The sequence below is a fragment of the Microcaecilia unicolor genome, chromosome 14 (genome assembly GCF_901765095.1).
Source record: "Microcaecilia unicolor chromosome 14, aMicUni1.1, whole genome shotgun sequence".
Taxonomy (NCBI): domain Eukaryota; kingdom Metazoa; phylum Chordata; class Amphibia; order Gymnophiona; family Siphonopidae; genus Microcaecilia; species Microcaecilia unicolor.
Window position 1 is genome coordinate 28,599,704 of NC_044044.1, and position 27,542 is coordinate 28,627,245.

Consider the following 27,542-nt stretch of genomic DNA (forward strand, 5'->3'; position numbering starts at 1 on the left):
GGACTGGCGCACACCGATCCCAGGACTACCACGGGATGCGCTCAGGCATTTATTGCAGCAGTCTCTTTTTAGTGTGCTGTAAGCATTAGTGCTTACCATCCCCTAATTCTACTATTTACTTGTACATCCAGAGATAAAATGTATTTCACTCCCTTCAGTAGGAAAGAATTGTTCACTGGAAGTAATGTGAAAACATTAAAAAAACAAACAAACTTGACTTGTCCATGTAATTAAATAACATCTTGAAACAATTGATGAACTGTGCTTGAATATGAAGAAAAGAGGCCAGTGGGTAGCACAAGGTGAGTAGACTTCATGTAGGAAAAATGCGGATCTGGGTTTGGGCTGATCTCGATCCATAGGGTTTGTCTACTGATGGGCTGACCTTTATTCACAGTCTTCAGGATAACCATATAGAACTTGCTGTTAGGCAGTGAGCTGTATAATGGACTAAACTAGTCTTCTTTTTAGCAACCTATAAAACTATGCGGTCTTTTTACTATGGTGCGTTAATTTATTTATTTGTTACATTTGTATCCCATATTTTCCCACTTATTTTCAGGCTCAATGTGGCTTACATAGTACCGTAAAGGCATTCGCCAAGTCCGGTTGATAACAAATACAAGGTGATGTGGTCGAATAAGGTTCACGAGTTTCGGACGCAATAAGGATAGAAGAGAGAAAGGGCTGTGTGGTGTCCATTACGAGCTGTGGTTTTGCTGTGTTGCAGAGTTCAGGCACTTATGTTGGGTCGGTAGGATATGCCTTTTTAATCAGGTAGGTGTTTAGTGATTTCCTGATTTAATGATTAGCAAACGCTAAATGATAGGACACCCATTATATTTCTAAGGGCATTATATCATTTAGCACACACTACTCGTTAACATACACGAAATCTGTTGGCATATCTTAGTAAAAGGACCCCTATTGTTTTTTAGAGCAATTTAAAACCAAAGAAAATACCTTAAGAGATTCCATAATCCAACACTTGAATGTTGTTCTCTAAAGGGTTAATGAGGTATTAAAGTTGGATGTCTATAAAAATAAGAGCAAATGGGCTGCAGATTCCACTTGGTGGGCAAGGGTTACTTTTGGGTGGGGCAGGGAGGCTAATGAATGTATATAAGCTTAAAATAGAATAGAAGACAGAGCATGAGTTATCAAAGTTGTCTGGCACCTTTAGTGTTTACCACTATTTATTTCTAACACATTACCAGATGTATCCAGCATTGTACAGACACATAGAGGAGAGACAGTCCCTGCTCCACAGAGCTTACAATCTAGTGAAGAGAAACACATATAACAAAAAAGAGATGCTATGAAAATGCATTATAGAGAAGTCATCAAGATAAAAGTAACCTCAAAAAGGCACGTTTTTACCTTGGTTGTGAATGTGACCACACTGACCAGAGACAGAACAAGACACAACTCAGGAAGTCTATAAGAAAAATTAAAATTTACTGCTGTTCTTGGAGCATCTATCTTACTTTATGCAATTCTTTCTGTTTCCTACAGATAATAAAGTAGATGGAATGGTACTCGGGAATGAAACCAGAGTCACTGAATTCATCCTCCTTGGACTTTCTAGCAATGAAAATTTACAGATCGTGTTCTTTCTGCTGTTTCTAGTGATGTACCTGCTCACCGTAGCTGGGAATCTTCTCATTCTGGTAACCATCTATGTGGACTCCCAACTGCACACTCCCATGTACTTCTTCCTCAGCAACCTGTCTTTCATAGATTTGTCCTTTTCTACAGTCACTGTCCCCAAATCTCTTGTTAACTTTATCAGAAAGAACAAAGCAATATCTTTCAGCAACTGCTTTGCTCAGTTGTTTTTCTTTCATTTCTTCGGGGGTACAGAATGCTTTCACCTGACCTTGATGGCTTATGACCGCTACGTTGCCATCTGCAACCCTTTGCGTTATTCCACAATAATGAACAGAAAAACCTGTCTGCTGTTGGTGCTCTCTACATGGGTAGGTGGATTCATTCATGCCTTCGCTCAGACATTGCCAACACTTCAGTTGCCCTTCTGTGGTCCTAATGAGATAAATCATTTCTTTTGCGATGCCCACCCATTAACTTTGTTGGCTTGCTCTAATACCATCATCAGTGAAATCGCTGATAGGGTCAACAGTGGATCCTTAACCCTCAGTGCTTTTTTGGTGGTTTCCATATCTTACGGATACATCATCTCTACTATCTTAAAAATTCGCTCAGCTGACGGAAGGCGGAAAGCTTTCTCTACCTGTGCCTCCCACCTCCTGGTGGTCAGTTTGACTTTTGGTCCTAGTGTCTTCATCTACATGAGACCCTCAGTGGCATTTGCAGGTGACAAACTGCTGACTGTTTTTTACAACATTGTGACCCCTTGGTTAAACCCCTTCATTTATACTCTTAGAAATGAGAAAGTAAGAGAAGCTATGAAGAAGCTGAAGAGGTAGGAAAATGTCTTTTCTGAGAACATATATAACAAGAATTCCTGTCATGCGAACCATCTGCTCTTACTGATTGATGAGATTAATCTACTCTACAGAATTCTGATGGTTTTACCCTTGAATAATGTCTTTAACAGAACTTCGACCAAAAGGTATAGGAATCGTCTATGAATTATACTGCTCTTTGCAAAATGTGGGAGCAATATCTCTTGCCATGTGTACTCTGGAATCCCAAACCCTGATTTTTGTAAATACATGCTAATTAAATTGTATTAATTATGTTTTTTAAATTATTTTTGGAGATTCATTCTTAGTTTTGTACTAAGGAGCTCTATAAATATTATTGACTAAAGAAACTTTTGCTGTTACATGTTAACTTTTCTTATAATAAATATTCTCACTGGATGATGCTTTACAGTATAAACGTTTGCATGGTGATCTTACGTTGGTAAGCAATATCCAGATATGCCTTTAAATGGCTGTGTTGAGATGTGAGAAGAAGTAAAAGTTCATTCTACTGGACCATCAGATGTTTGTCTACATCCTTATCAGAACCCTTTCACTCCCTTTGTCTCCTGCACTGTGTCTTCCTTTCCTATCACCTTTTAAAGTTGTCTTCGTCTAATCAAATTTGATCCTTTGCACTGAAATGGATTAACAGAAGATTTAGTTTTGCATGGATTGTGTCCTACCTGTAAGTTAAAATAAACACCACAAGCAAAAACAGAAATCTTGTTTAGTTTTATTAGAATTTGTGATGCTTAAAGGGTTGAGAAATTATTTGAGATGAATTAATAGCCCAAATGTTAGTAATACCTTAAAACCTTCACATGATTGTTGTGGTCGTCTGGGTCTTACCATGTTCAAGTAAGTGGAAATGATGTTTCAGCCATTTACTGTAGCAAAACACAACACAATGGCTGAAAAGTCAGTTCCATGTTCTGGGATATGGCATGACCTGGACAATCACAACAATCATATTCATGCTTATTTTCGAAGGAGAAGGCCAGCCATCTTCCGACACAAATCGGGAGATGGCCGGCCTTCTCCTAAACTCGGCCAAATTGGTATAATCGAAAGCCGATTTTGGCCGGCTTCAACTGCTTTCCGTCGCAGGGCCGGCTAAAGTTAAAGGGAGAGTGGATACGAGATGGCCGGCTTCGGCCGATAATGGAAAATAGAAGGCCGGATCTGACAAGCACTTGGCCGGCTTTACTTGGCCCATTTATTTTTAGGACCAGCTTCAAAAAAGTGCCCCAACTGACCAGATGACCACCAGAGAGAATTGGGGATCACCTCCACTTACCCCCCCCCCCAGTGGTCACCAACCCCCTCCCATCCCCCCAAAAAACATTTTTGTGCCAGACTCAAATGTCATACCCAGCTCCATCACAGTACTATGCAGGTCCCTGGAACAGTTTTTAGTGGGTACTGCAGTGCACTTCAGGCAGGCAAACCAAGGCTCATCCCCCCCCCCCCCCTTACCTGTTACACTTGTGGTGGTAAATGGGAGCCCTCCAAAACCCACTATAAACCCACTGTACCCACATCTAGGTGCTCCCCTTCACCCGTAAGGGCTATGGTAGTGATGCATAGTTGTGGGTAGTGGGTTTTAAGGGGCTCAGCACACAAGGTAAGGGAGCTATGTACCTGGGAGCTTTTTCTGAAGTCCACTGCAGTGCCCCCTAGGGTGACTGGTTGGTGTCCTGGCATGTCAGGGGGACCAGTGCACTACAAATGCTGGCTCCTCCCATGACCAAATGCATTGGATTTGGCCGGGTTTGAGATGGCTGCCATTAGTTTCCATTATCGCCGGAAACCAATGGCAGCCATCTCTAGGGCCGGCCCAAATGTTGAGATTTGGCCCACCCCGACCGTATTATCGAAATGAAAGATGGCTGGCCATCTTGTTTCGATAATACGGTTGGTATGACGCTTTACGGGGCCGGCCTTAGAGATGGCCGTCCATATAGATGGCCGGCCCCTTTTGATTATGCCCCTCACATTTCATGAGCTGTTTAATTGCAAAATAGCCCATGGGATCTACAATGCTAGCCATCTTTAGAAGGAAGCTAATATCAGCCAATTGCAACCGCATCGTGGAGCAACTGACACCCCTGTGTTTAGAATTTAGTATATAATGCATGATCGCCTCCACTGTGAATCAGGATGACTGGTGAAAGTTATGGTCTCAACAGTAGACCATGAACCTCCAGAGTTCTCCCATATACAGTAATACCTTGGTTTTCGTTGACTTCAGTTATTGTCACGGTTGTGTCCAGGTTCCTTGCAACAGAGGTCCTCAGAGGAGTTTCCTTTGGTGGAAGTCCTTTGCAGTGCTGCTGAGTCTTTCCTGTTTTAGGTTTTGACCCTGATTGTTTGCTGACTTTTCTACTGACTGCTGCCTGCCAAGACCCAGCTTGTCTTCTGACTTACTTGTCTGTCTGTTGCCTGCCCAGATCCGGCTTGTCTCCTGGCTTTCTCTGCTGCCGGCTGCCTGCCCTGCTCCAGCCGGGTTCCTGGTTCCTTTAGCCTGCTGGTCCCTGCAGCTCTGCTTTCCTGCCCTGTCCGGTAAGTCCTGCCGACTGCCCGCACTCTGGGGCTCAACCTTTGAGGAACGGTGGTTAAGTGCAGGTGAAGTTTGGGCTATTTCCGGTCCAGTTGTTGTCTGCCTGAGCTGCCTCGGCGGCAGCCTTTGTCTGAGTGTCCCGGCCGAGAGTACTGGGAAGTCTGTTCTGCCTGTCCTGTGTTTGGGTGATTCTCCTGCCGCTGCCGCTCCTCAGCAGTGGTCCAAGGGCTCACTAACCTAGAAGTACTGCTAGAAGCGTGACAGTTATCATCGGTTTTCGACAGTTTTTTCCGTGAAAAATTTGTCTCGGATTTCTTCGGCATGCCCACGTGACCTAGTTGCTAATTTTGCGAAAACAAAGGGCGACCCACGCATTCTCCTGCTCAGTGATTCATATGGAAATAATTGCCTCGGTTTTCGGAGGTTTCAGATTTCGCTGATTGTTTTCGGACGGATTATCGACGAAAACCGAGGTATCACTGAACTTCTTCCTGGTAGGTTCAGACAATGAGGTCAGGATCAGTTCCCAGGTGTCTGGGGTCCAACTGCTAAACCACAGGGGGTACTGGAGTTCTGCATGGGTCTACAGCAGGAGAGAACAACTGGAATTCTGCAAACTTAAAGCGAGAAAGACAGTCTGCAATGGAGTTTTTTTTATACCAGGGACATAAGTAGCACTGAATGTTGTATTAAATTTGCATGCATGTGAACACTAGCTTTCTGAGCAGTTATGAAATGGGGGGGGGGGGGGGGGTTCTGCCAGACAACCGGTTTATAAAATCTACCACTGCCATATTGTCCAATAGATAATATAAGCCACCTTGTCATGTTTGCCAGAGAAAGCAGTATACGAAGCCTCAATAAAGGTAAATATGTTCCAGTGATATAATGCCGTTGTATCGCTCCATGGTGCGACCGCACCTGGAGTATTGTGTTCAGTACTGGTCTCCGTATCTCAAAAAAGATATAGTAGAATTGGAAAAGGTACAGCGAAGGGTGACGAAAATGATAGTGGGGATGGGACAACTTTCCTATGAAGAGAGGCTGAGAAGGCTAGGGCTTTTCAGCTTGGAGAAGAGACGGCTGAGGGGAGATATGATAGAAGTGTATAAAATAATGAGTGGAATGGATCGGGTGGATGTGAAGCGACTGTTCACGCTATCCAAAAATACTAGGACTAGAGGGCATGAGTTGAAGCTACAGTGTGGTAAATTTAAAACGAATCGGAGAAAATTTTTCTTCACCCAACGTGTAATTAGACTCTGGAATTCGTTGCCGGAGAACGTGGTACGGGCGGTTAGCTTGACGGAGTTTAAAAAGGGGTTAGATAGATTCCTAAAGGACAAGTCCATAGACCGCTATTAAATGGACTTGGAAAAATTCCGCATTTTTAGGTATAACTTGTCTGGAATGTTTTTACGTTTGGGGAGCGTGCCAGGTGCCCTTGACCTGGATTGGCCACTGTCGGTGACAGGATGCTGGGCTAGATGGACCTTTGGTCTTTCCCAGTATGGCACTACTTATGTACTTATGTACTGTGTCTTCTTCTCAGCTTTCCCTTCTTAAGACAGAAAGCAGGATTAAAATTTGTTAGAAACAACAAGGTCAAAAATGTATCGCCTACCCTTCATTACTGAAGGACTTCAAGATGGGTAGTAAATGTATATGTTGCTTGTTTGTTTTTTTTAATGTTCCTTGAATTTAGAGGATATAGTTTTCTTGTATAATTTGCTATTTAATTCACTCTTACGATTTTCTTTCAAGATATTATCTTGTAAAGTATATTGAAATTTCATAAATAAAAAAGAAATCAAGAAAATGTCCTTTCCTTGTAGATATCTGGATAGCTAGAATGCCGTCTCTCAGCATCTTTGGTTGGCTAATGTCCAGACCAGGAGTTCTCCACCCAGACCTTGAGACAAACCTAGCCAGTCAGGTTTTCAAAGATACCCATAATGAATATGCATGGAATAGATTTGCATAGAATGGAGGTAGTGCTTGCAAATTTAAGTCATGCATATTCATTGTAGATATCCCAGAAACCTGACTGGCTAGGTATCTCCTGAGGGCTGTGTTAAGAACCTCTGTATGAAAGTTTGGAAGCTGGCTGCTGTTTTTTTTTTTTTAATCTAATCTTACCTAAGAGCTATAATCAACTCCTTTTACCAAGGTGGATGTATGGCCTTCTACAGTTTTACAGAAGAACTAAACAGAACAATGTTTCACACAACTGAGAGCTACATCAGGGGATACGACACTATCAAAATGAATACAAAATTAAATTAATAAAATCATAAACATATAAAGACATAAAATGTACAACATTTGACTCAGTAGCAAGGTAAAGAAGATTAGGGTAGAAAAGACCAAATGGTCCATCCAGTCTGGCTAGTTCTTCTTTTGCACACCACAAGGGATTCATGACAGTTGTCAGCCACAGAACGTGGTCACCTGTAGAATGCCATGTCTTATCCGAGACAGTTTGGTTAATCTTCTACCATCATGGGCCAACCTCCTGGATAACTGAACATACATGAATCCCTTTTCAGTTTAAGTTGAGCACCTTTCTCTTCCTACCACAAGGTCTTATATTATAATAAAAGCAAGCAGTCTGCTTCTGGATGAAAACACTCATCCCTGAACCTAATGAAGTTTTACATCAATTTCCTGATTTTGCGTACTTGTGAATATTTTCGTTAGGGACTGTTTCAAAGAAATGTTTAGAAAACGTATAGAAATATACAGAAACATATTATAAAACATATATATCTTATATAATAAAACTCACCCTCAACGTTCTGAAGACACTGACATCAATGACGTCAATGACGGGTTCGAAGGGTTCGTGGTGGTGAAGCCACCGAAATCGCCAAGTCTCGGGGCCCCGTCCTCGATTCAAACATGATGACGTCGAGGGCAGAGCAATGGCGTCACACACCGAGGGCAGAGCAATGGCATACGTTCAGGAGCTGTGGAGCAATGGCGTCAGAACGATGAAGGGGTCGGTAGGTAGGGAGGGAGGGAGAAGAGGGGGTGTTGGGGAGAAAACCCTTGCTAGCGCCTGTTTCATTTGCTCCAGAAACGGGCCTCTTTTACTAGTTATATAATAAAAGATATTTTAGTTATCAGTATATAGATTGATTTCTTTCCAAGTTTTTTTCTAGATGTGGGTATTACATAGTAACATAGTAAATGATGGCAGATAAAGACCTGAACGCTCCATCCAGTCTGCCCAACAAGATAAACTCATTTTACATGGTATGTAATACTTTATATGTATATCCGAGTTTGATTTGTCCCTGCCTTTCTCAGGGCACAGACTGTAGAAGTCCGCCCTGCATCAGTTTTATTCTCCAAATACCGGCGTCGCCACCCAATCTCCGCTAAGATGCCATAGACCCATTCCTTCTAAACAGGATTCCTTTGTGTTTTTCCCACGCATGTTTGAATTCCATTACCATTTTCATCTCCACCACCTCCCGCGGGAGGGCATTCCACGTAGCCACCACCCTCTCCGTGAAAAAATACTTCCTGACATTAGTCCTGAGTCTGCCCCCCTTCAACCTCAATTCATGTCCTCTAGTTCTACCGCCTTCCCGTCTCCGGAAAAGGTTCATTTGCGGATTAATACCGTTCAAATATTTGAATGTCTGTATCATGTCACCCCCCTGTTTCTCCTTTCCTCCAAGGTATACATGTTCAGGTTGGCAAGTCTCTCCTCATACAGTTCGCAACGCAAATCCCATACCATTTTTGTAGCTTTTCTTTGCACCGCTTCCAGTCTTTTTACATCTTTAGCCAGATATGGCTTCCAATGGAAGGGTGGAGCTGTGACCTTTGTACCATGCCTGTACCAGAATTAGTGAAGTTTTTCAGACCCTACTATTCCTCCTGTGTGGGCTTCTTGGTAGACTGGAACTCAATGGAGTGTGAGTACACACTGAAGAACAGAGCCTCTCTGCTGACTATTGCTCCTAGTGCCATCTCCTGTGATACCACTGGTTTCGTGCTTCCAATGATGTTATACTGGATAAAGTTTTGAATGCACTGTTATAGGTGTGCAGGAATCTGTCACCTGTGTTTCTACTGTTAGAGCTGGAGAAGGTTAGGGAGGTCCACTGGGAGACTCAAATAAAATGTGTTTGCCCCTCGTGATTAAAACTATGACATTGCTGCACCATCCCGCATGGAATGAATATGGATGGTAGACTTCTATTCACCTTAGAAGGAATGTTTACAAGGGACAGAATGCAGCAACATTGCCGGAGATTTGTGTCATAGAGAGGAGGAAAAGGGGTAGGACCAAATACCTTTCGGTTATATTTTCAAAAAGTCACTAATGGTATAATAAATTAAGACCTGTCAATGATAAAGAACAGACTTTGGTTATAATGGACTCGATTCTCTATATGGCGCCTGAAAAATCAGCATGGAAATTATTTCCACCTAGGTGTATTCTAAAAACCATGCTTAGAGTTATTTATTTGTTGCACTTGTATCCCACGTTTTCCCACCTTTTTGCAGGCTCAATGTGGCTTACAGTATGCCGTAGTGGCGATCGGCATTTTCCGGACTGAGAAATACAATGTGGAATTTCATTGAGTTCATAAATAATAGAGTAACTTATAGAGTAGGTTAGATAATCAGTTCATTATTGACGGAGTGGTTTAAGCAGTCAGGTATATACAGTTCGGTCTTGTCTAGTTCTGGAAGAGTTTCATTGTTTGGTGTTTAGGACGGATCCTTGTGGTATGCTTTTTTGAACAGGTTGGTCTTTAGTAATTTTCGGAAGATTTAGGCATGGTTTATAAATATGCCTACGGGTTTATAGAATATGCCTTGTGGCCACGCCTGCGCCTAATTAAAGCTTATTAGAGTCAATGACTGCTTAAGCGGCAATTATCAGCTCTGACTGGCTTGATAAGATAATTAGATTGCACATACAAATCCAGATCGAGAATACAACCAGATTTGCGTGTGCAAAATTGATTGCACTATATAGAATCCAAGGAATGATCATATGCTATGAACAGCAATCCTTCTCAAGTTTGTCGGTGATCTCAGCTAGTGTCGCTAACAGTTTGAAATTTAAGTGGCCAACCATTTCAGTGGGAGTTTCAGGGGGCCCTCTGCCCGACCCTCGTTATTGAAATCATGACGTTGTTGCACCAACTGCAGAGGTAGAAGCAGAAGAGTACACTGATGAGCCTTTAAGAGAACTTTTGAGAAAAGAATCCACATCTGTTTTCTTTATAAGAGTTCATTTCTTGCTCTTGAAAAAAAATAACAGAAATGTATAAATTTTGGCAAAAAGTAAACAACGGTGAGACAATTACCTGCATCTATTTTTCATACATGACTTATCCACATGGACTCCAGAAGTTCCAAACTATTGTTTGTTTGGGTTTTTTTTTCACAAATGTACTGAACAATAGTGGAAATCGTAAAGATTAACCACCTGGATCTTTTCAGATCCCCCGAAGAGTAAAATCCCCAGAGCCCCAAATACAGTTTGTTCATTACTTCGCTATTTATTGGAGGCAACCTTCAGTCTGTAGCTGTTCTCGCAGAGCTAGTGAGGCAGACTACCTATTCTCCAGAATTTCTGACAATCTATCCAGATAATATGCTGTAAGTATTTGTATCCAATTATATTTATAATTATTCATTACTTACCCTGCAATATTCGGTCTTTTCAATATGTGTTGAAGTGCAGTTTTGAAAATATGCACTAGGGTAAAGCTGGGAAACATGGAAAGAACGTCTAGTCATGTGTATGATAAAGAGTATGTTATGATCCCTACCTATCAGCTGGTGTCTCACTTTATAATGTACAGTAAGCATTAGTGCTTACCATCCCCTAATTCTATTATTTACTTTTACATTCAGAGACGAAACGTATTTCACTCCATTCAGTAGGAACTAATTGTTCACTGGAAGTAATATGAAAATATATTTTTTTTACGTTGACTTGTCCATGTAATTAAATAACATCTTGAAAGAACTGATGAACAGAGACCAGCGAGTAGCCCAAGGTGAGTAGACTTCACGTAGGACAAATGCGGATCTGGGTTTCTGCTGATCTCGATGCATAGAATTGGGTTGGACTATTTTTTATTTTAACGAGATCCTTGTCTGTCTACTAATATGAAGACCTTTATTCATAGTCTTCAGGACCATCATATAAAACTTGCTCTTAGGCAGTGAGTTGTATAATAGATTAAACAAGTCCTTTTTCTCAACCTATGAAACTATGGGGTCTCATTACTATGGTGTGTTAATGATTAGCGAACGCTAAATGATAAGACACACATTATATTCCTATGGGCATTTTATCATTTATCACACGATAACTCATTAACATCCAGTAAATCTGTTAGAATATCTTAATAAAAGGACCCCTATGCTTTTTTTTTAAGGGCAATTTAAAACCAAAGAAAATACCTTAAGAGATACCATAATCCAACACATGGATGTTGTTCCCTAAAGGGTTAATGAGGTATTAAAGTTGGGTGTCCATAAGAATTGGATGTCCATAAGAATAAGAGCAAATGGGCTGCAGATTCCACTTGGTGGGCTAATGAATGTAAATAAGCCTAAAATAGAATAGAATAGAAGACAGAGCATGAGTTATCAAAGTTGTCTGGTACCTTTTATGCTAATATTTATCATTTCTAACACATTACCAGAGGTAACCAGCATTGTACAGACACATATAGGAGAGACAGTCCCTGCTCCACAGAGCTTAAAATCTAGTGACGAGAAACACATGTGACAAGGAAAAGATTTCAGGAAAATGTATTATACAGAAGTCATCAAGATAAAAGTAACCTCAAAAAGGTACGTTTTTACCATGGTTGTGAATGTGACCAGAGACAGAGCAAGACACAACTCAGGAAGTCTATAAGAAAATTAAAATTTACTGCTGTTCTTGGAGCATCTACCTTACTTTATGCAATTCTTTCTGTTGTCTCTTGTGTTTCTGTTTCCCTACAGTTAATAAAGTAGATGGAATGCTACTCGGGAATGAAACCAGAGTCACTGAATTCATCCTCCTTGGACTTTCTAGCAATGAAAACTTACAGATCGTATTCTTTCTGCTGTTTCTAGTGATGTACCTGCTCACCGTAGCTGGGAATCTTCTCATTCTGGTAACCATCTATGTGGACTCCCAACTGCACACTCCCATGTACTTCTTCCTCAGCAACCTGTCTTTCATAGATTTGTCCTTTTCTACAGTCACTGTCCCCAAATCTCTTGTTACCTTTATCACACAGAACAAAGCAATATCTTTCAGCAACTGCTTTGCTCAGTTGTTTTTCTTTCATTTCATTGGAGGAACAGAATGCTTTCACCTGACCTTGATGGCTTATGACCGCTATGTAGCCATCTGCAATCCTTTGCGTTATGCCACAATAATGAACAGACAAACTTGTCTGCTGTTGGTGCTCTCTACATGGGTAGGCGGATTCATTCATGCCTTCACACAGACATTGTCAACACTTCAATTGCCCTTCTGTGGTCCTAATGAGATAAATCATTTCTTTTGCGATTCCCACCCATTAACGTTGTTGGCTTGTTCTAATACCATGATCAGTGAAATCGCCGATAGGGTCAACAGTGGATCCTTAACCGTTATTGCTTTTTTGGTGGTTTCCATATCTTACGGATACATCATCTCTACTATCTTAAAAATTCGCTCAGTTGACGGAAGGAGGAAAGCTTTCTCTACCTGTGCCTCCCACCTCCTGGTGGTCAGTTTGGCTTTCGGTCCTAGTGTCTTCATCTACACAAGACCCTCAGTGACATTTGCAGGTGACAAACTGCTGACTGTTTTTTACAACATTGTGACCCCTTGGTTAAACCCCTTCATTTATACTCTTAGAAATGAGAAAGTAAGAGAAGCTATGAAGAAGCTGAAGAGGTAGGAAATTTTCTTTCCTGAGAACATATATAAAAAGAATTCATCATGTAAACCATCCACTTTCACTGATTGATGTGTACTCTATAATCTACTCTAAAGAATTCGGAAAGGTATGGAAATTCTATATGAATTATGCTGCTCTTGCCATGTGTACTCTGGAATCCCAAACCCTGATTTTTGTAAATACATGCTAATTAAATTGTATTTATTATGGTTTTTGTTTTAATTATTTTTGGAGATTCAATCTTGGTTTTGTACTAAGGAACTTTATAAATATTATTGACTAAAGAAACTTTTGCTGTTACATGTTAACTTTTCTTCTAATAAATATTCTCACTGGATGATGCTTTACAGTATAAACGTTTGCATGGTGATCTTACGTTGGTAAGCAATATCCAGATATGTCTTTAATGGCTGTGTTGAGATGTGAGAAGAAGTAAAGTTCATTCTACTGGACCATCAGATGTTTGTCTACATCCTTATCAGAACCCTTTCACTCCCTTTGTCTCCTGCACTGTGTCTTCCTTTCCTATCGCTTATTTTATTTATATGGATTTATTTACCACATTTTTGAAGGAATTCACTCAAGGTGGTATACAGTAAGAATAAATCAAACATGAGCAATAGCAATTACAACAGTAAAAATATTCAAATAATACAAAGTACGGCATATTATACTACTTCCAATGTCAACACAATACATAATAGAACATTTTAATTGACAGTGAAGGGTATAAGCAAAGATGGAACATATAGATAGGAAAGAGAATACGAAGAGTTAGAAAGTACGGCGACAAATTTAAAGAAAGTTGCACATGAGATCAGAGAGATAGTTAACGTATAAATAGGTAAGAGAGTAAGAGGAGTTAGATAATAAGGTGACATCTAACCTAAAGACCTTCAGAATAACATATCCATGGACCATTTTGGACTATTTCCCTTTCGTTTTACCCATCTAATTTAATTGTATTTGAATGACCAGTGGTCTGGCGATAGCCTTGTCAGTACATTGAAAGCCACTTTGAGCCTGCACACATGGGAAAAGGTGGATATAAATGTGCTAAATAAATAAAATTTAAGTTGGCTTCTTATCTAATAGAAACTTAGAATTTGATCCTTTGAACTGAAATGGATTAATAGAAGATTATGTTTTGAATAGATTTTGTCCTACCTGTAAATCTAAAAACCAAAAAGCAAAAACAGAAATCTTGTCTAGTTTTATTAGAATTTGTGATGCTTAAAGGACTGAGAAATTATTTGAGATGAATTAATAGCCCAAATGTTGGTAATATCTTAAAACCTTCACATGATTGTTGTGGTCGTCTGGGTCTTACCATGTTCAAGTAAGTGGAAATGATGTTTCAGCCATTTACTCTAGCAAAACACAACACAATGGCTGAAAAGTCAGTTCCATGTTCTGGGATGTGAAATGAACTGGACAACCCCAACAATCATATTGTCACCCATGAAGGCCTAACATGATTGTTAAACGATTATTTTAAAGTATTATACCTCAACAAATAAAAATTGCCTTTTTCTGTCTACAGATATCAATATTTATTTCCTGTTTCTGCTCTTCTATCAAAAATGTAAATAATGGTTCTTTTTCTAAATATATTACAAGAATCTAACAAAAGATAATTTGATAGATGCTAAGTTTTATGTTGGGTGATCAGAGGGGGGGGGGGGGGGGGGTGGGAACAAAGCTACTAGTTAACACCTCCCTCCAATACATGCATATGTGCCAAATCGAAAATTATAACACAAATAGGATAAGTGCTGACTAGACTGTGCCCCCCCCCCCATGTCCAAAAAACACAAAGACTTGATTCTTCCAAAGTGATGGAATTTATTAACAATGGCTGTAGCACAGGTGCAACACACTAATTCTAAGATTAACCTAACTTACCATAACATTTTAACATATGTACCCTTACTAACACTTGTAGCAATCTATGGGATGTAACCATGACGATATACGAGCTTTCCTATGCCTCATTGTATACATAAGAGGGGGGAACCATTGCCACTTTGAAGTTTGACTACCATTTGTTTAACAAAGTGATTGGGGGCATGTAGGTATTGTCGTTGAAGAAGGCTACCTTTCTGTTGCTCTTCACCCAGGCTGCTGTATTAAGCTCACCCAGTTCTATCCTTTGCTTGCCATCTCTTCCCCCCTCCCAACACCATTGAAGTTGGGTTGAGGTACCTGGTGGCTTCCACAAATCATCCCATTTATGTTTGGACAATTGGACCCCCCTGGAAGACAGGTGTCCACCCTTAGATTTCCCTGCCAGAAAGTGCCCCCACACTAGGAAATGTCATTATCATTTCCTGGGTGGTCAATGACCCCCCACCCCCCTTTGCAACCCCATATACCTTGGCTACTCCCCCTAGTCTAATTCCTGCATTCCTTGGTTTCCTCCCTCTACTGTGCCATGACAGAGTTACTCCTCCCTCTCTATTGGTTTGGACAGGTGGGTGCAATAGCCAATGCCACTCATAAAAATCTGGCATGGGTGTGCTTTCCTCCTATTTTTAAAATCGTATTTCTGTTTCTGATTCATCCCCACTCTTCCTACTGATTGGTCCCTTTCCTACCCAATCCCCCTCTAACTCCCCTTAGCTCCTGTCCCTCCTTCAACCATTCCCAAGCCCTCCCTTTCTCTCTACTGCCCTGTTTTCCCAACTTCCCCTCTTTCATCCCGCAGCGCCACCCTATTTTTGAGAGTCCTTTTTATTTTAAATCTCCTAGGCTCTGATCCTCAAATAGGGTAAATGCAGACTGGACTGTATCCCCCACCCAGGTCCCCCCCCCCCATGTCCAAAAACCACTGAGACTTGGTTCTTCCAAAATGATGAAGTTTATTAACAATGGCCACATCACAGATAGAACACAATCATTCTAACATTAACAGAAATAACCAAAACATTTTAAAATGTGCACCTTTAACTTACTAACACATGTGGAGAGGCATAATCGAAAGGGGTGCCCAAGTTTTCATGAGGAAGTCCTCGCAGGATGTCCCGGTGAAGAGCTGGGAAAACCCGCATTAACGAAACAAGATGGGCGTCCATCTTTTGTTTTGATAATACGATCGGGGACGCCCAAATCACAAAATGTAGGTCGACCTTAGAGATGGTCGTCCCTGATTTTCACCGATATTGGAAACCAAGGACACCCATCTCAGAAACAACAGGAGCCAGCATTCATAGTGCACTGGTCCCCCTGACATGCCAAGACACCAACCGGGCACCCTAGGGGGCACTGCAGTGGATTTCATAAATTGCTCCCAGGTGTATAGCTCCCTTACCTTGTGTGCTGAGCCCTCCAACCCCCCCCCCCCCAAAAAAAAACCCACTCCCCACAACTGTACACTACTACCATAGCCCTTACGGGTGAAAGGGGGCACCTAGATGTGAGTACAGTAGGTTTCTGGTGGGTTTTGAAGGGCTCACAATTACCACCACAAGTGTAAAAGGTGGGGTGGATGGGCCTGGGTCCGCCTGCCTGAAGTGCACTGCACCCACTAAAACTGCTCCTGGGACCTGCATACTGCTGTCATGGAGCTGGGTATGATATTTGAGGCTGGAAAAAAATATTTTTAAAAATTTGTTTTGAGGGTGGGAGGGGGTTAGTAACCACTGGGGGAGTAAGAGGAGGTCATCTGGTCATTTAGGGCACATTTTTTTGGCTTGGTCGTAAGAAAAAAAAAAGGTTCAGGTAAAGTCGTCCAAGTGTTCGTCAGGGACGCCCTTCTTTTTTTCATTATCGATCGAGGACGCCCATGTGTTAGACACACCCCAGTCCCGCCTTCGCTACACCTCAGACATGCCCCCCTGAACTTCGGTCGTCCCCGCGACGGAAAGCAGTTGATTACGCCCAAAATCGGCTTTCGATTATGCCGACTTGGGTGACCCTGTGAGAAGGACGCCCATCTTGCGATTTGTGTCGAAAGATGGGCGCCCTTCTTTCGAAAATAAGCCTGATAGTTGACTATCTATGGGAGGTAACCATGAAGACATATTAGCTTTCCTATACATGATTGCATATGTAATGGGAGACAACCACTGCCACTCTGAGAACAGACTACCATTTGTTTAATAAATTGATTGGTATAATGTCGGTTCTGCTGATAAAGAAGGCTACCTTTCTATTGCATGCTTCTTCACCCTAGCTGCCATATTAAGATCATGTCCTTTGCTTGCCACCTCTTTCCTCCAAGCATTGAAGTCGAGTTGAGGTGCCTGGTGGCTTCTGCAAAGTGTCCCATTTGTGCTTAGACAATTGCCCCCACCCATCCGTAGAAGATAAGTGACCCCCCCCCCCTTAGATTGCCATGCCAGGAAGTGCCTCCACTCTAGGGTGTGTTATTATCATTTCCTGCGTGGTCAATGCCCCCCCCCCTTGTAATCCCTATAACCCTACCTCCCTCTTTCCCACCAAGACCCGACACAGTGACAATCAGGGCAGTATAGGCCGGGACATGTCTCCACTATCATCTCATGTGTAATGTGTCCCCTCATGGCCACAGCACATTTTTGGCAGCATGCCTTCTTACCCTGTTCTTCCTCCCCTATCTAATGTAATTGTAATTGATTTATCTGTGCATTGTAAGCCACTTTGAGTCTGCTTCATGTGGAAATAAATGAGGTATAAATGTTCATAAATATATGAGTTAGAATTTACAGAAACATCTTTACAGAATACCCTTAGTGAGTTGTGCTCATAAATTCTAATTAAAACCAATTAGAGTCAATGACTGCTTATAGAGTCCGAGGAATGATCATATGCTATGAACCATAGGCGCCGACGCCGTGGGTGCTTGAGAACCCCCATATATTTGACCCGCCGGAACAGAAGTTCCCAGCCAGCCCGACCTGCCCGCCCTCTTCTCCCTCAACAGTCCTCCACCTGCCCCTCGCCTTCCTGCGTGCCGCCCAGAATTTAAAAAGTCATCTTACCTCAGGGTCCTGGCGGCAGCAGTGAAAGGCGAGCAGGCTCGGCACTTCAGCCTTCCCTTCTCTCTCAGCTCTGCCTCTGGTCCCGCCCTCATTTCCTGTTTCCGCAAGGGCGGGACCACAGGCAGAGCTGAGAGAGAAGGGAAGGCTGAAGCGCCGAGCCTGCTCGCCTTTCACTGCTGCTGCTGGGACCCCGAGGTAAGACGACTTTTAAATTCTGGCGGCACACATGAAGGCGAGGGGAAGGCGGAGGACTGTTATGTGAGAATAGGTCGGATTGGGGTCGGCCTGGAACTCGGAGGAGAGTGGGGCCTGAAACTCGGAGAGGGGCCTGGAATTCGGAGGAGAGGGAGGGGGCCTGGAACTCGGAGAGGTAGGGGGCCTGAAACTCGGAGAGGGGCCTGGAATTCGGAGGAGAGGGAGGGGGCCTGGAACTCGGAGAGGTAGGGGGCCTGGAACTCGGAGGAGAGGGTGGAAGGTAGGGGGCCTGGAACTCGGAGGAGAGGGAAGGAGGGGGCCTGGAACTCGGAGGGAGGGAGGGGGACAGAGAGAGGGGGAGAGGGGGAGGGGGAATGCACCACCTTGAAAAAAAAAAAGATTTCAGCACCCCGAATCATTTTGAAAAGTTGGCTCCTATGCTATGAACAGCAATCCTTCTAAAGTTTGTTGGTGATGTTAGCTAGTGTTCCTAACGGTTCTGTGGGTGTTTCAGGGGGGTCTGCCTGACCCTCATGATTGAAACCATGATGTTGTTGCACCAGCTGCAGTGGTAGAAGCAGAAGAAGAGTACATAGAAGAGCCTTAAACAGAACTTTGAGAAAAAAATCCACATTTGTTTTCTTTATAAGATTTAGGGCCCCTTTTACTAAACCACGTTAGGCTCTATGCGCGCCAAAATTAAATTACCGCTCGACAACCACGTGCCTCTTGCGGTAATTTCATTTTTGGTGCACGGCCGCTACGCGCGTCTGGAAAATATTTTTACATTTTCGGATGCGCGCCAAGTGGCGTCTGACGCACGTAGGTCCTTACTGCGCAGATTCCTTACTGCTAGGCCTATGGCTGGCGGTAAGGTCAGACACCCAAAATGGATATGCGGCAATTTTGATTTTGCCGCACGTCCATTTTCGGCATTTTTGGTACGTGTGCTGAAAAATATTTCTACGCATACCCAAAACCCGCGCCTACACTATCGCAAGACACTTTTTACCGTGGCTTATTAAAAGGCGCCCTTAATTTCTCGCTCTTGAAAAAGAAAAAACAGAAATATATAAATTCTGGCAAAAAAGGAAACAAAAGTGAGAAAATTACTTGCATCCATTTTTCATACACGATTTATCCACGTGGACTCCAGAAGTTCCAAACGATTGTTTTTTTTTTGTTCACAAATGTACTGAACAACAGTGGACATGGTAAATTTGAACCACCTGAACCTTTTCAGATCCTCCAAAGATTATAATCCCAAGAGCCCCAAGTACAGTTTAAATTCATCACTTTGCTGCCTACTGGAGAAAGTCCTCAGCCTGTAGCTGCTGTCAGAGCTGGTGAGGCAGAGACTTCCCTGTTCTCTAGAATTTCTGAATTAACTGCATCAAAAAAAATTATACCTTGCAGCAATTTTCTGGAATATGTTTGATATTTGGAAATAAGCAAATCAAACCTCATGCATTCCTCTGAAGAGCTCTCCAAATAAAATATAGTAAGTATCTATCTCTATTTTCGTTTATCTCTACTGTCTTTTTATCCTATGTGAAAACTTCAGTCTGAAAATATACTTTGCTGATAGGGTAAAGCTAGGAAACACCAAAATAATGTCTCTTCGGGTGCAGGATAAAGAATATGTTATGATCCCTAACCATCGACAGGTTTTTCTGCCGGTTTCAGCACACATTCATTTTCTGTCTTGTTCTCCGTGAGGTTGATATTCAGACCACAGGAATTAGACCAACTAGCTCCTGCGGACGGTGCTATGTCCGGATATTCAATGCCGGGCAATTTCCAGTAACTGGCATTGAATATCTGGTTTATTTGTGGCCGTTTTGAAGATAACCAGCTAAGCCAATATTCAGACTGAGCTAGTTTATTTAATTTATTTATAAAAGATTTATTTACAACCTTTTTGAAGGAATTCACTCAAGACGGTGTACAGTAAGAATAGATCAAACATGAGCAACAGGCAATTACAGCAGTAAAAATATTCAAATAACAATACAAAGTATGGCATAGTACACTACTTAACATACAATATTTGCTTGAATATGTTAGAATAATTTGTTCCGCACCAAAAAATATTATATAATTTTTAACAACTGGCCTCATCAACCAAGGGTACCGTTTAAAGTTCGGACACTCCTTGCAATGGCTCTCATCATCGGCCCCACCGCCAGCCAAACAAACCACAGAGAAAAACTCTCAAATCTAATTGAGAGAAAAGTTCTGTAGTGAGAGTTCAGCAGGGTTTTGCACTAAATTTAAAAAATATTTTATAAACCCTGCCAAACTTTCACTACAGAACTTTTCTCTCAATTAGATTTCAGAGTTTTTCTCTGTGGTTTGTTTGGCTGGCGGTGGGGCCGATGATGAGAGCCATTGCAAGGAGTGTCCGAACTTTAAACGGTACCCTTGGTTGATGAGGCCAATTGTTAAAAATTATATAATATATTCTTTGGTACGGAAAAAATTATTCTAATGTATCCAAGCAAATATTGTATGTTGAGTTTCTAATTTATATTTGCTTATGCAGTTTTGAATTTTTGATAGAACACTACTTACAATTTCAACATAATATGTAGAGCATAAGCAAAGATGGAACATATAAATGGGCAAGAGAATAAGAAGAGTTAGAAAGCAAGGTAACTAATTTAAACAAGATAATCACCACACTTATCTTTCTAGTTGGTGCTTCTGGACAGCGTTGCGTGCTGTGCTCCACTCTCTGTTGTTCATGTGCCGAGCCGACGGTGGCCAGCGTTTCGCACGGCTGCTTCAGGGTCTCGGTATCACATTTCAGAGAAAGATCTGCACTGCGTCTCAACGCCGGCACCGTCGGCTCGGCACATGAACAACAGAGAGTGGAGCACAGCACGCAACGCTGTCCAGAAGCACCAACTAGAAAGATAAGTGTGGTGCTTATTTAATTGCTGTAAATACAATAATATTTTCTAAGAGATTAAAACCTAACCAGCAGGAATTGTAGTACATCATAAAGTTTTTTTTGGGCCAATGATGAAGGCAGGGTCTTTTGACCCGTTTTAGCTTCAACAGATTAAATCAGGATCTGGAAGCTCTTTGAGGCCTTTTTTTCCTGTGGTGAGTTGCAGGCAGTATATTGTCATTTTGCGGCCGCAGATTTTTCGCAAATTTAGTTATATTCTAGCCGATCTGCACCCGAACAATATATAGTGTAGTTGATTCTAGAATTTAGTTCAAAGTTTGAGAACACCATAAAGATTAAGGAAGAGTGTGAAGGCAATTGTCAGATAGAATTGTATTTCCAGTACATTCACTTCTTGATTACATAAACAATTCTATTGCTTACTTCTAGAACCTTCAGAAGAAAGGAATCCGCTGATGGTTACATCCATTGTAATTAAATAACATCTTGAGAGAAATGATGAACTGCTCTTGAGTTTGGGGGAAGAAGGAGGTCAGCGGTGCGTCCACGGTGAGTACACTTCATGTGGGGAAAGTGCGGATTTAAGGGGTTGGGATGATCTTGATATATATGATTGGGATACATTTTTTTAAAAATGAGTTCTTTATTGGGATACAAATGGGCAGAACTTTATTCGCAATCTTCAGGATCACCACGAGGAACTTGCTCTGTGGCAATGAGCTAAAGGGCAGCAGAATCCATATCAGGGGGAAAGATTTATTTTCGGTGGGCTGGAGGAATAGCCAAGTGGTTAGTGCAACATACTTTGATCCTGGGGAACTGGATTTGATTCCCACTGCAGCCCCTTATGACCTTGGCCAAGTCACTTAACCCTCCATTGCCCCAGGTACAAAATAAGTACCTGAATATATGTAAACCGCTTTGAATGTAGTTGCAAAATACCACAGAAAGGCGGTATATCAAGTCCCATTTCCCTTTCCCTATTTGAGATTCTACATGGAATGTTGCTATTCCACTAGCAACATTCCATGTAGAAGCCTGCCCTTGCAGATCAGCAACGCGGCCGCGCAGGCTTCTGTTTCTGTGAGTCTGACGTCCTGCGCAGGATGTCAGACTCACAGAAACATAAGCCTGCGCGGCCGCATTGGTGATCTGCAAGGGCAGGCTTCTACATGGAATGTTGCTAGTGGAGGAGTAGCCTAGTGGTTAGTGCAGCGGACTCTGATTCTGGGGAACTGGGTTCCATTCCCACTGCAGCTCCTTGTGACTATGGGCAAGTCACTTAACCCTCCATTGCCCCAGGTACAAAATAAGTACCTGAATATATGTAAACCGCTTTGAATGTAGTTGCAAAATACCACAGAAAGGCGGTATATCAAGTCCCATTTCCCCCGAGTATGTTTTCAGCATACAAAGTTATATAGAATTCCAAAATAGAAGACAAAATATGAAAGACCAAAGTTGTCTGACAACTTACGTCTGTTCTACTATTTATCATTTTGAAATACTACCTATTGCATGTTGCACTGTAACGACAGAAATAAGAGAAGTCAGTCCGTACTCGAGTTCTTAGTCAAGAGAAGCGCGATTTCAAAGAAACATTTTTTAGAAGAATGTATAATAGAGGTGTAGTCAAGAATATTAATGTTACCACTGTTCTCAGTGAATATATTCTTTCTTGTGCTTCTATTTTCCTACAGTTGATGAACAATGGCAGTTAGGAATGAAACCAGGATCACACAATTCATCCTCATTGGACTTTCTAGTAATCCCGATTTACAGATAATATTCTTTGTGATATTTCTAGTGATGTACCTGCTGACTGTAACTGGGAATCTTCTCATTCTGGTGACCATCTATGTGGACTCTCAACTGCACACTCCCATGTACTTCTTCCTCAGCAACCTGTCTTTCTTAGATTTGTCCTTTTCCACAGTCACTGTCCCCAGATCCCTTGCTCACTTTCTGTGGCCCAGAAAAACCATTTCGTTCAGAGAGTGCATCACTCAGTTGTTTTTCTTGCATTTCATTGGGGGTGCAGAATGCTTTCACCTGACTCTGATGGCTTATGACCGCTATGTTGCCATCTGCAATCCCTTGCGTTATACCACAATCATGAACAGACGAGCGTGTTTTCTGCTGGTGGTTTCTACATGGGCAGGTGGTTTCATTCATGCTTTAGCTCAGGCATTTCCAGTCATTCATTTGCCCTTCTGTGGTCCTAATGAGATAAATCATTTCTTTTGCGACACCCACCCCTTGTCTTTGTTGGCTTGTTCTAGTACCTTTATCAGTGAAACCGCCGATATGGTCAACAGTGGGACCTTAACCCTCTGTTGTTTCTTGATTGTGTCTATATCTTACACATACATCATCTCTACAGTCTTAAAAATTCGCTCAACTGAGGGAAGGCGGAAAACCTTCTCCACCTGTGCCTCCCACCTCATGGTGGTCACTTTGTTTTTTGGCCCCTGTGTCTTTATCTACATGAGGCCACCAGTTACATTTGCAGCTGACAAACTGATCTCCGTTTTTTACACCATTGTAACTCCTTGGTTAAACCCATTCATTTACACTCTGAGAAATGAGAAGGTGAAAAAAGCCATGATGAAGCTTAGAGGTAGGAAAGTGTCTTCTCTGGGACCATAAATGAACAAATTTACTGTCCCTTTAAAGAAACTGTTATGTTAAACCAGCTGCTCTTATTGGTTTGTACTCTATGAAATTCTTATAATGTTTTTAAATATAGTTGTCATTCAAAAATACAGTAAAGCTGAAAGAAGTATCCAATTTTAACTCTTGTTACATCAATCCTGGGACTGAAGATCCCCAAGTTATATAAATATATCCTCATTGTACTGGATCATATTCAGGTTGGTGGCATTCCCACACTAGCTGTATTCCTTACCATGTCCGGGCACTGGCATTGAATATTTAGTTTTAGGTTGGCCACTGAAGCTTTTGCAGTTAAGTGCAATGTTCAACCCTTGACTGCATAAGATGAACTGCTCAGAGATAGGGCTGCTATTTTTGCAAGGGCTGAATATTTGCATTTAACTGAAAGGTATTAATCCGCAAACGAACCTTTTCCGGAGATGGGAAGGCGGTAGAACGAGAGGGCATGAAATGAGATTGAAGGGGGGCAGACTCAAGAAGAATGTCAGGAAGTATTTTTTCACGGAGAGGGTGGTGGATGCTTGGAATGCCCTCCCGCGGGAGGTGGTGCAGATGAAAACGGTAACGGAATTCAAACATGCGTGGGATAAACATAAAGGAATCCTGTGCAGAAGGAAGGGATCCTCAGGAGCTTAGCCTAGAATGGGTGGCAGAGCTGGTGGTTGGGAGGCGGGACTAGTGCTGGGCAGACTTACACAGTCTGTGCTGGGGCTGGTGGTTGGGCGGCGGCGGGGATAGTGCTGGGCAGACTTATACGGTCTGTGCCAGAGCCGGTGGTGGGAGGCAGGGATAGTGCTGGGCAGACTTATAGGGTCTGTGCCAGAGCTGGTGGTTGGGAGGCGGGGATAGGGCTGGCCAGACTTACACGGTCTGTGCACTGAAGAGGACAGTACAAATAAAAAAGTAGCACATATGAATTTATCTTCTTGGGCAGACTGGATGGACCGTGCAGGTCTTTTTCTGCCGTCATCTACTATGTTTACTATGTAACTGTATAAGTGCCAAATCTACCCCGGAATGCTGTCAAGTTAGCTGGCTTTTGGCGCAGGTTCTAACTGGGTAGGAGCTGCTGAATACTGGTGGTCAATCACAGACATGCGATTTAAGGGGGCAAGAGTCTCCAGTGGCATACCTATCTGGGCTGCCACCTGTTGAGGATTGCCACTGCATCCCCCAACCCCAGCATATCTTGTGTGTCACAACCTCTGAAGTGCATCACCCCCACCACCCTTCCTTCTAGCACAGGATTGCACAGCGCAGTCATACGGCTGTCGGCTCTGCCAGTCCCCTGCCCCAGAACAGGAAGTAATGTCAGAGGAGGCAGGGGACTGGCAGAGTCAACACCATGCGATTTGCTCCATGTACCCCATCGTCCCACCCTTGGTACACTACAGAGAGTCTCACATGCTCTCTTTACTCATTTTGAATATCAGCCAGCATGTAATTATGCTTTTTAAAATTTTGTTTTGGTATTCGGCAAACGTTTTTATCTAAATAAACGTTCGTTATTACGCTAACTTTTGTTATCTGTAACTCTCACCAAGTGAGGTTTTATAGGATAAATATTGTATGGTGATCCTAGTCTGGTAATCAATATGCGAATGTTCTTTAATGGATTTTTGGGGGGATATGAGAACAATTTAAGTTCGTTCTGACTGGAACATCAGATGTGTTTCCCTATCGGATCACACTCACTCCTTTTGTCCCGTCACCTTCTTAAGTTGCCTTCTTTGTGTATCTTGCATATAAAAGAAACTGAAGGGTCCTTTTAACAAACTGTGGTGAAAGGTGGCCTCAGCGTAACGACATGGGTCTTTCCGGCGTGCTGAGGCCATATTTACCACAGCAGTAAAATGGCAAAAAATCCAATTTTCTCTATTTGTGGTCATGCACTATTTTTCCCATTAGCGCGTGGCCATTAGTCCGTGAACCTCTACCATGACCTATTTTCTAGGTGGTAAGGGCAGACGCGCAAACCATGTGCTAATCATAGTAATGTAGCTGTTCTGATTAGTGCAGACCGTGTCTACTTTTTGCCCCTGCCCCACCCCCAGTAAGCACACAGGCTATTGCTCATACCGCAGTTCAAAATCCCACCCTTTCTTCACAGCTTGATTATCTGCAAACACATTTTTACTTTTATTAGATTTTGCTCAGCTATCTGCAAAGAAATAAACTGTTTCCTGAGATCGATGAATAGTGGAAACTTCGGGCTCAATGTTCAAAGAGATTTAGCCGGCCGTTGACCCTTTAAATCGCTTGACCGGGCTAGCCGATAATATTCGGCGGTACTTAACCAGCTGAGGGCCTCTTTTACTAAGGCACGCTAGCGTTTTTAGTGCGCACCCACTTTCCATCCCCGGGCACACCCCCTGTGATAAAAAATAAATATTATACTTTTTAACACATGAGTAGCATACCCACATGGCAAAAGTAGTGCGGGACACCTCAGCAAGTCCCAAGGTATATCATTTTTTGCTGCAGTAAGCATGCGTTTAGTACTTACCACAGCTCTGTCAAAAGGCTCCTCAGTGACTCGACTATGGTCACAAGAGTGTCAGAGGGAAAAGGGAGATGTCATCCTTCGATTCCTTCTCTCTCATTGCTCTAACCACCTGGATCCCTACAAGGCATTCTCAACCTCTCCATGGCCAGTAAGAAATTCTCAAACACAAAACGATGGGGGTGTAAGCAAAGAAAATTCCAAATGACCAATGCAAACAAGAAGTAAGAGCATCCAAAAGGTTTATTCGCAAGGGGTAAACTGACCCAAAAAGACCCTACACGAGCCGTGTTTCAGCAACAAGCCTTGGAGGTAGGCTTCTACCATTTTTGTAGAAAAGCTACAAAAATGGTATGGGGTTTGCGTTACAAGAGGAGGAGAGACTTGCTGACCTGAACATGTATACCCTGGAAGAAAGAAGAAACAGGGGTGATACGATACAGACGGTCAAATATTTGAAAGGTATTAATCTGCAAATGAACCTGTTCCGGAGATGGGAAGGCAGTAGAACGAGAGGACATGAAATGAGATTGAAGGGGGCAGACTCAAGAAGAATGTCAGAAAGTATTTTTTCACGGAGAGGGTGGTGGATACTTGGAATGCCCTCCCGCGGGAGGTGGTGGAAAGGAAAATGGTAACGGAATTCAAACATGCTTGGGATAAACATAAAGGAATCCTGTTCAGAAGGAATGGATCCTCAGAAGCTTAGCGGAGATTGGGTGGCAGAGCCGGTGGTGGGAGGCAGGGCGAGTAGTTAGGAGGCAGAGCTAGTGCTGGGCAGACTTCTACGGTCTGTACCCTGAAAATGGCAGATACAAATCAAGGTCAGGTATACATATAAAGTAGCACATACGAGTTTATCTTGTTGGGCAGACGTGATGGACCGTGCAGGTCTTTCTCTGCCGTCATCTACTATGTTACTATGTTCTTGCCGAAACACGGCCCATGTAGGATGTTTTAGGTCAGTTCACCCCTTGAGAATAAACACGTTGTACCCTGTTACTCCTTGTTTGCGTTGATCATTTGAAATTTGCTTTGCTTTCATCCCCATCGCTTTGTGCTCGATTCTCTTGTGGAAATTGTGGGCCCCCCACCTTTTTTTCTCTTTTCACCAGTAAGAAATTCTTCCTTGCACTTTATTAAGAGAAAGACACAGATGATGAGGGGGCTATTTAAAAAAAAAAAAAAACTGAATTAAACTGAAATACAGTTCAACGCAGTGAAACTTTGGAAATGTAGATAATGTCCCCACACTCTCGCAATCAAAAAAGCATACCTTACTGACATAACCTAAAAGACTGAACCCCGCTACACAACTAACTAAAGCTAGAACTGGACTCAATGCAACTCCT

General features: G+C 42.4%; 3 protein-coding genes across 3 annotated transcripts; all 3 read left to right on the top strand.

The window, feature by feature from the left end:
• The first annotated feature begins 1,529 nt into the window (after window positions 1–1,529).
• LOC115457728 (olfactory receptor 1509-like) lies at window positions 1,530–2,447 on the top strand. Its single transcript, XM_030187293.1, has one exon. The coding sequence runs from the start codon at window positions 1,533–1,535 to the stop codon at window positions 2,445–2,447; it is 915 nt and encodes a 304-aa protein (XP_030043153.1). The 5' UTR covers window positions 1,530–1,532.
• Window positions 2,448–12,023: 9,576 nt separating this feature from the next.
• LOC115457727 (olfactory receptor 1509-like) lies at window positions 12,024–12,938 on the top strand. The gene has a single exon (XM_030187290.1). It carries the CDS (start codon window positions 12,024–12,026, stop codon window positions 12,936–12,938), a length of 915 nt encoding a protein of 304 aa, XP_030043150.1.
• A 9,783-nt stretch (window positions 12,939–22,721) lies between these two features.
• On the top strand, window positions 22,722–23,660 carry LOC115457294 (olfactory receptor 1509-like). Its single transcript, XM_030186717.1, has one exon. It carries the CDS (start codon window positions 22,722–22,724, stop codon window positions 23,658–23,660), a length of 939 nt encoding a protein of 312 aa, XP_030042577.1.
• The last annotated feature ends 3,882 nt before the right edge of the window (window positions 23,661–27,542 follow it).